General features: G+C 41.6%; 1 protein-coding gene across 1 annotated transcript in view; it reads right to left on the bottom strand.

Moving 5' to 3' along the window:
• polr2b (RNA polymerase II subunit B) overlaps nt 1–9,603 on the bottom strand; it is a 42,772-nt gene extending 33,169 nt beyond the window's left edge. The window contains 2 exon segments of the mRNA XM_042214691.1: nt 7,542–7,614; nt 9,462–9,603. Of these exon segments, the coding sequence (XP_042070625.1) occupies nt 7,542–7,614; nt 9,462–9,480 (92 nt within the window). The 5' untranslated portion in view covers nt 9,481–9,603.
• Between the last annotated feature and the right edge of the window lie 311 nt (nt 9,604–9,914).

Genomic DNA, 9,914 nt, shown 5'->3' on the forward strand with positions numbered 1-9,914 from the left:
AAAGGAAAAAAAAAACTTGTGAGCAACGGCACATTTAAATCTTACAAATATAGTTATTTGGCTTATATCGTGATATATATCGTTATCGCCTGAAATGAAAAAACATATCGTGATATGAAAAAATCTTATATCGCCCAGCTCTAGTGTGCGAATTGCGCACTGCTGGCACGTGCTCTGTGCACAAAAACAATCTAACCTGAATTGAAATTAAAATAAATACGTTTAACAATTCTGTTTTGCAGTGTTAGTCAGTGAGTGACTGAACGATGCCACCTTATCCCATAGTCCAGCCAATGATGCGATTCACATTCGTATATACGCAGCTAATCAACGTCGTTGACAGGCTATGACAGCGTCCTTATGTGCCGACACCGGTGTTTTAGCTAGCAAAGCGGCGTGGCTGATGTGGAGTGAAGCCACGTTAATGACAACGTGTACAACCATTGGAGATGTGAGCAGGACAGACGGAACAATTGACAAAAGTGTGGACTTTATACCAGTTTTTAAATTGTGTTGATAGGCCACGTAAAACCAGAGTTATGATAAAAATATCTGCAATGTTTGGTTTTCTTCCTGAATACTCCTTGTTAACGCAAACAGTAGGTTAAGACGAAAGCTGTACAACGCAAAAACTCTATGGTCAAAATTACTGTGACCAATCAAAAGATTGCACGGTGTTAATACGCGGAAAATGGTAAAAATGGCGTTTTATAAGGAAAACGCTCGAAAGCACTTTCCGCCTGTGAGCAAAGACAACACCAAAAAAAACCCACCCTTTCCTATTGGTCGAAAAAAGTACCATGTCGACCAATCAAAAAATGATATGGCAACATGGCATTTAGTTGTTTAGGAAGGGGGAAGTTTTAGGAGTGACGGCCGGTGTGTTTGAGATGTGAGAGATTTGCGACGTTTAGCGCAAATCTTGTGTAGTTAGTGTGTAGTGTAGTCAATAGTTTTGTTGTGTGTGTCAGAACAATGAGGCGACTGCTGAATGTTACAGGTGTTACAGCAGTGATACATCTGCTGCTGTCAGGCCTGCAGGTATCAGGCTGTTGTTCTCCTTTATCTCATAGTGGACAGAAATTATTTTTTGGAGTGGCACAAATAATTTGTGTGGCATCAGATTTGATGCAGAACAGCTGATTGTTCTGTAAATAGTTTGAATGTTTATTTAAAAAACGCCTTGGCTGCATTTTTAGGTAAACAGCTGCAAAAATCTTTGTTGTTTGCAATAACTCAGTTACTTTTTTGAAGAAGTAACTATATAATTAATTGCCCAACATTGGTCATTATTTACTGTATTTTGCAGACAGAGTTACAGGACTCTCTCCCAGACCACAGACTCATAATACAAGTCAGACTTTGATAAAAAAGAAGAAAGTTGTGTTTTCAAAATTGGAGTTCAAGTTATTTTTACTTCCAATAGTGTTAACATGCTACACAGGTCATGAACAAGATTTTTAATTTTCATTGTAAGTGGGCTAAAGCAGTTAATTAAAAGTAGTCTAACATAAATGTAAATGCTGTAATTTGTTATTTTTAATAAACCATGTTAGACCGTCTAGGATGGATCGATGAGTGAGGCACTCGCTTCCCCCCAAGACCCAAGCAGCCACAAGAAACAAATACCGGTAGTACAAGGTGATTTATTTACAATGTGAAATAAAGGAACCAAAACGGGAGTGTCAACACTTCAGGGTGAGCCAAGGCCAAAACAATAAACAAAACAAATCTACACAAATCCCGCACCCCTGACCTTACCAAAACAAAGTCAAAAATAAAGACAGAGTCTGACCTCCTTAACTAACTCAAAACAGGAGAAAACGGGTGATCAAAAGAAACGGCAGCTCACCCCTACCCACTCCACTTCCACAACTTTTAAGCGCACTGCAGCCAGCGGCTGCCACAGGAATACTGCTGGGTCATGAGGAGAAACGCGAGGACCTCTCCCACTGTAGCACTCCAGCCTCCTTTTAATGGGCGGGTCCTCCAGCTGGAACCAGTCACGTCGGGGCAGTGTATCCACGCACCAATCGGAGCAGGGCCCTGGCACAGCTAAATTAACATAAAAAGACACAACACCTGCACAAAACAAACACATGGACATGCAAGTTCGTAACACCATGTAACTTGGATGGATTCGATGCTGGCGTGACCACAGTGCACACGTCTGCTGTTGCTCACAGTGGTCCAAGGGACTACTCAGGGAGTTTGTGTGTTCGCTTAGACACATGAAAAATTAGAGGGAACATTGCTCACCAGTCTACCGTTTTTTACAGCGCTGGCGGCTGCTGTGTTAGGTTTTTTTTTTTTTGGGGTTTTTGCAAGCAGCCGTTTTAACGCCATGCAACCTCAGGTTTTTGGCCTGCTTGGATGTTCTATCAAAAATTGTGCTCTGTTGTGTATCTGATGAATGAAAGCCAAACCAGTAACACACCACTGAAGTTGCAGCATTTTTACAAACCAATTCTGGTTCATCTGTTTCATTTAACGATCCGCTTTCCCCCTTCTCATTCTCCGTCGCCGCCATGCTTTTTCCACCATTTGCGTATGAAAACAAAGGCACTGTCTTTTGCTAACCTGGCAGATTGCGCTGCAGCAGTCGCAGCTGGTTTGTAGACACAAGTATGCGAACGTGCCATTTTCCCCCGCTATTTTAATGATAATCCTGCACAGAAGCTCAGAGACAGACTCACACACACATGGAGATGTTGCAACTGTTTGAAGATTTGAGTTTGTGGAATGAACTTTGCAAAGACACATTTGACAAAGTCTCTGCTTCCAGTTTTGACTTCTTCTCCTCCTCATCAGGGTGTATGATGCAATATTGTCTGAGTGGCGACACCTATAGTTTTGGAGAATACTGCAGCGCCTTCCTGCGCCTTAACAGCAGGTAGAAAAGGTTGCATCTGACGCAGGGGTGAGTGAAGCCACCACTGCAGGGGGGATATATTGGCACCTTAACTATTTACACCCCAATTTTGTGCTTTGGTGCTTCATCTAAACTCTGTAGCACTTATTTGTCACACCAAATATACCTGATCCTGGAGATAAAATACTGTGAGAACCTCCCTTAATAATGTCAGAAAGCCTTCCAAGAAAACAGAATATCAACGCCGACTCTGCATTCACCAACGAGCTGAATCAGTTCTACGCCCGTTTCGAGGTTAGCCAGGCGGCTACTGCTATCTACCGCCTAACTACCGAGGACAGTGACGTCATCAGCGAGAGACCGGTGACCAGCATCGCGGAGCATGACGTTCGAGTGGCATTCTGTTTTCTTGGAAGGCTTTCTGACATTATTAAGGGAGGTTCTCACAGTATTTTATCTCCAGGATCAGGTATATTTGGTGTGACAAATAAGTGCTACAGAGTTTAGATGAAGCACCAAAGCACAAAATTGGGGTGTAAATAGTTAAGGTGCCAATATATCCCCCCTGCAGTGGTGGCTTCACTCACCCCTGCGTCAGATGCAACCTTTTCTACCTGCTGTTAAGGCGCAGGAAGGCGCTGCAGTATTCTCCAAAACTATAGGTGTCGCCACTCAGACAATATTGCATCATACACCCTGATGAGGAGGAGAAGAAGTCAAAACTGGAAGCAGAGACTTTGTCAAATGTGTCTTTGCAAAGTTCATTCCACAAACTCAAATCTTCAAACAGTTGCAACATCTCCATGTGTGTGTGAGTCTGTCTCTGAGCTTCTGTGCAGGATTATCATTAAAATAGCGGGGGAAAATGGCACGTTCGCATACTTGTGTCTACAAACCAGCTGCGACTGCTGCAGCGCAATCTGCCAGGTTAGCAAAAGACAGTGCCTTTGTTTTCATACGCAAATGGTGGAAAAAGCATGGCGGCGACGGAGAATGAGAAGGGGGAAAGCGGATCGTTAAATGAAACAGATGAACCAGAATTGGTTTGTAAAAATGCTGCAACTTCAGTGGTGTGTTACTGGTTTGGCTTTCATTCATCAGATACACAACAGAGCACAATTTTTGATAGAACATCCAAGCAGGCCAAAAACCTGAGGTTGCATGGCGTTAAAACGGCTGCTTGCAAAAACCCCAAAAAAAAAAAAACCTAACACAGCAGCCGCCAGCGCTGTAAAAAACGGTAGACTGGTGAGCAATGTTCCCTCTAATTTTTCATGTGTCTAAGCGAACACACAAACTCCCTGAGTAGTCCCTTGGACCACTGTGAGCAACAGCAGACGTGTGCACTGTGGTCACGCCAGCATCGAATCCATCCAAGTTACATGGTGTTACGAACTTGCATGTCCATGTGTTTGTTTTGTGCAGGTGTTGTGTCTTTTTATGTTAATTTAGCTGTGCCAGGGCCCTGCTCCGATTGGTGCGTGGATACACTGCCCCGACGTGACTGGTTCCAGCTGGAGGACCCGCCCATTAAAAGGAGGCTGGAGTGCTACAGTGGGAGAGGTCCTCGCGTTTCTCCTCATGACCCAGCAGTATTCCTGTGGCAGCCGCTGGCTGCAGTGCGCTTAAAAGTTGTGGAAGTGGAGTGGGTAGGGGTGAGCTGCCGTTTCTTTTGATCACCCGTTTTCTCCTGTTTTGAGTTAGTTAAGGAGGTCAGACTCTGTCTTTATTTTTGACTTTGTTTTGGTAAGGTCAGGGGTGCGGGATTTGTGTAGATTTGTTTTGTTTATTGCTTTGGCCCTGGCTCACCCTGAAGTGTTGACACTCGCGTTTTGGTTCCTTTATTTCACATTGTAAATAAACCACATTGTAACTAACGGATTTGTTTCTTGTGGCTGCTTGGGTCTTGGGGGGGGGAAGCGAGTGCCTCACTCATGTTATTGCCTGGCCCTAGACGGGTCGTAACAATGGTTTATTAAAATAATCAAATTACAGCATGTACATTTATGTTAGACTACTTTTAATTAACTGCTTTAGCCCACTTACAATGAAAATTTAAAAATTTATTTCATGACCTGTGTAGCATGTTAACACTATTGGAAGTAAAAATAACTTGAACTCCAATTTTGAAAACAAAACTTTCTTCTTTTTTACAAAGTTCTGACTTGTATTATGAGTCTGTGTCTGTGGTCTGGGAGAGAGTCCTGTAACTCTGTCTGCAAAATACAGTAAATAATGACCAATGTTGGGCAATTAATTATATAGTTACTTCTTTAAAAAAGTAACTGAGTTTTGCAAACAACAAAGATTTTTGCAGCTGTTTACCTAAAAATGCAGCCAAGGCGTTTTTTAAATAAACAAACTATTTACAGAACAATCAGCTGTTCTGCATCAAATCTAATGCCACACAAATTATTTGTGCCACTCCAAAAATAATTTGTCCACTATGAGATAAAGGAGAACAACAGCCTGATACCTGCAGGCCTGACAGCAGCAGATGTATCACTGCTGTAACACCTGTAACATTCAGCAGTCGCCTCATTGTTCTGACACACACAACAAAACTATTGACTACACTACACACTAACTACACAAGATTTGAGCTAAACGTCGCAAATCTCTCACATCTCAAAACACCAAAACACGGCCGTCACTCCTAAAACTTCCCCCTACCTAAACAACTAAATGCCATGTTGCCATATCATTTTTTGATTGGTCGACATGGTACTTTTTTCGACCAATAGGAAAGGGTGGGTTTTTTTTGGTGTTGTCTTTGCTCACAGGCGGAAAGTGCTTTCGAGCGTTTTCCTTATAAAACGCCATTTTTACCATTTCTTCCCGCAGTAAATATAAACAACGACAGTATTCAGGAAGAAAACCAAACATTGCAGATATTTTCATCATAATTCTGGTTTTACGTGGCCTATCAACACAAAATTAAAACTGGTATAAAGTCCACACACTGTCAATTGTTCCGTCTGTCCTGCTCACATCTCCAATGGTTGTACACGTTGTCATTAACGTGGCTTCACTCCACATCAGCCACGCCGCTTTGCTAGCTAAAACACCGGTGTCGGCCCATAAGGACGCTGTCATAGCCTGTCAACGATGTTGATTAGCTATGTATATATGAATGTGAATCACATCATTGGCTGGACTATGGGATAAGGTGGCATCGTTCAGTCACTCACTGACTAACACTGCAAAACAGAATTGTTAACGTATTTATTTTAATTTCAATTCAGGTTAGATTGTTTTCTGTGCACAGAGACCGTGCCAGCAGTGCGCAATTGCGCATGCACTAGAGCTGGGCGATATAAGATTTTTTCATATCACGATAGGTTTTTTCCATTTCAGGCGATAACGATATATATCACGATATAAGCCAAATAACTATATTTGTAAGATTTAAATGTGCCGTTGCTCACAAGTAAAATGTGAAATAATCAGCAGCTTGTTTTTATTTTATATATTTATTTCCCATAATAAGTTCAACAGGGTAGATGTACTTAAGGAACATGAGACTTTTTCAGATAAATAAAGGCAAATATTGCAAACTACACAAAAGGCAGCCGCTGAAGCGTTTAAGTTTCAAAATAGAACAAACAAAACAGACTACTAAATTGTCAATTCCACTTAGAAACAAAATATTAATTCTAAAAATAAATCTTAGTTTTACAGAAGAACAGACAAAATTGACTAACTTTTGTCAATATCAAATAAACTGAGAACTAAAAGGAAATTCTCAATCTCTCCTTGTTGTACAGCTGAGCTTTTCAGTTTTAACAGTTACTTTAGTCTGACAAAAGCCGAATGACGAATTAGCGCTTCCAGTCAGAGATTGAGCATGCACCGCTTTATTGTATTTCCAGACTTGCTTTCGGCACAGTTTACAGTGAACGCTACTCTGTTTTTTGTCAGACTTGAAATAGCCGAAATACCTTCACACAACGGAACTTCTATGGCTCTTCCGTTCGACAATCTCTCCGGCATTGGAACCATCATCTGTTGTCTCTTCGGTAACCTTCGGTCATGCTCGGTTGATTTTTCTCTAGTCGGCACACTCATTTCCTCCATTACCCAGCGGCACGGTGGCTGGCTGCTTCCCAAACAAATACACATGTGCGGCTTGGCACTTGTGCTGTACGTAACAAGTCACGTGACGTGACGCTGCGGCTGTGATTGGTTCGGCTCTGCTACTACTTAATTTGGATTGGCTGTTCTTTTTTTTCTTTTTCTTTTTAAAGAGGACAAGCGCGGCGAGGTCTATCGCAATAGTTTAATTTTTCTATCGAGAAAAAGTTATTTCGCAATACATATCGTTATCGTTCTATCGCCCAGCTCTAACATGCGCGCAGTTTAAAGGGAACATTGCTGTTGGGTGAATAATGCAAAAAACAGAGATCTGAGATGGAAAACTAGCCAAAGTCAGAGGGAATTAATAATGATGTTTATCAAACGAGAAACATAGTTTGATCTTCTTTTGCTGCTGGTTCAGAGAGAGACAACACCTGCAGCATCAGAGACCTTTGAGCTGTCAGCTTTGAACACCGATGGCGGGTCCGTGTACGTGCCGTTCGGTCCGCGCTTTGTGTGGACTCACCATAATATTTTTCCTGTAAGAACAGATGATCACTACATCTCCACAAGGACACACAGGTGAGTTTACCTGATGACGATCCAGCACGCTTCCTGCCACAGGTCAGGAGTGATCTCATCATCATCTTCATCATACTGATTATCTGACAGAGACAGCAGGGATAAATATACGTGAGCAATACACATACTGAGACGTTGAAGCTTCACCGATCAATCAATGACAGATTGTCGGTTCAGGTTACTTCCTTTTCACAGATAACTGCACATAGAGTTTAATGATCAGTTTAAACAACTGGTGAATTGATCAGATACATCAATAAAAACAGATGACAATCTCACAGGAAAGTTATTGATCGTTCTGTTTTTAACTCACTGGTTCTGATCACGCAAACTGATCAATCAGAAGCAACACATCTGATCTGTTAAGTCAACTTCCTGTTTGTGTGAGTCGAGTGTAATGACATCACTTCCTGTCTGAGTGCAGGCAAATGCAGCACACAGCCTGAAGCTGGTGATATCAGGAGAACTCTGTTGATATGAACTGTGAGAGGTCCTGAAGACTGAGCCTCAGGGTTCATCAGAGAGCTGATTCCAAACTGCTGACCGCACGATGGTGATGATTTACTGTCAGATCACAAGTGATGGAGGTGACACATGGCTAAATCCAACGTTCAGTGTTTTCCAGCCCACACAGAATCTAATTAACAGCTGCAGTCTGACAGACTTTCATTTGTCACACTACAGATGACATTCCCTGTGAGCTCAAACAACTGTTTCATAAAATCCAAGCTTGGCTTTTGAAACACTTAAGTGATGAGTCTTGGCCCTACTCTCACAGCTTTGAGCTGATTACAATTCTCTCGTCCCCCTCATTCCAATGAATCATAAATGATCAAATCAGCTATTACACTCTGCTTAACACACTATTTACTAAGAGTTAAAGTTTGTGGAACAAATCCTTTTATTGTGGCTCATTTAAATATTCTGCTCTTGAAAGTAATCTCTTACAAATACTTGTGTTGTTACTGCAAAAACACTTTGTCCCTGTCTTTGAGTCCTAAACCTGAGCCTCTTCAGTTATTCCAGGAAATTTATAAAGACAGCTGAGTGTTTTGAGCTGCTGCAGACATCCTGTCCTGTCTTTGAAGGGACATTTTCATTATCACAACCTGTAAAACACCTGTGATGAAGGAAGACATTTTGTACTCCATCTTCTGCACTTTGTAGTTTTAACACCGCAGCCCTTCAGCCTTACGTAATTAAGGAGACTAGTGTGTCTCAGCACACCACACGTCTATTTTTCTCATCATCTCTTTCATTTCATGACCTTTACATGTTAAAAGGAGGAGAAGACAGGATGAACTGACCTGCTGCCTGTAGCTTTGCCTCCCTGAGAAACTGGGTAATGACCTCTCACCTTTAACTTAAAGATAGATCGGTCAATTATCTTGTGGTCAACATTTACTTCCATTGCTAATCAATCTCTGATCACGGTCGAGCTTTCTTTATGCAGTGTTTATACTGTGTAAATATGGCGGATTGTACACAGTTTTTATACCGCAGAATTTACACATAATGTAAGTGTTCGCTTTTATACTGTGGTACTGTTTATATATTGTAGTATTTGTGGGTGTAGTGTCACAGTAACGCTGAGTGTAAACGTCTGCAGCGATAATCAAGTTAAATAAAGGGTCCTCGTGCATTAGCAGCATTTAGCCTGTTAGCTCACACAAAGCCCCGCTGCTTTTAGCTGATGTTAGCACACGAATCAGGTGAGGCTCGTGATCTGCGTGAGGCTGACGCGTACCTGTGTGACAGGTGTTTGTTTGGATGAGTGATACTAGCTTTTGTTCTCTCAGAAATTACTAAAATGGTTAGCTGTAGCACGGGTTAGCTCCTCTGTCACGTCCTGTTAATAAAATTACTAAATAAATGCAAATAAAATTATCCACCATGTGACGTAATGACGTTATACAGCTGTGCAGCTCACCTTCATCCTGGTCATACATGTTTATCTCCTGAAAACTTAAAACCACAACAACAAAAATAAAAACAACAACCACAAAACGTTGCGATCACCGCGCGCCCCGGAAACGTAGGTCACTTCTGCTTTGTTCTTCTTTGTTAGTAATAGGCAGAGGTGAAACACTACTGCCCCTCACAGGCTGGATGCTACAACTGCACAAATCCTCAGGCTTGCTCTCAAGTCAATGTCGTGTGTGTTTTTATTTGTTTGGTTTTCCAAAAAACGTTCTTTATTTATCTTCAAATATTTTATTGTGAAGCACAAGTAACAACTAGAAAAAATTGCATTTCCTGCGAAAATGCCGTGTGGATGCTTTAAAGCTGAAGCTGTATGCAAAAACTAGCTGAAAAAGCTGAAAAGTTGCAGAAATTGTAAAAACTTTGCAGAAGCAAAGGAACTTTGCTAAAATGTAATAAC

Source organism: Haplochromis burtoni, unplaced genomic scaffold, assembly GCF_018398535.1.
Source record: "Haplochromis burtoni strain Fernald_Lab_line unplaced genomic scaffold, NCSU_Asbu1 Contig_601, whole genome shotgun sequence".
NCBI lineage: Eukaryota > Metazoa > Chordata > Actinopteri > Cichliformes > Cichlidae > Haplochromis > Haplochromis burtoni.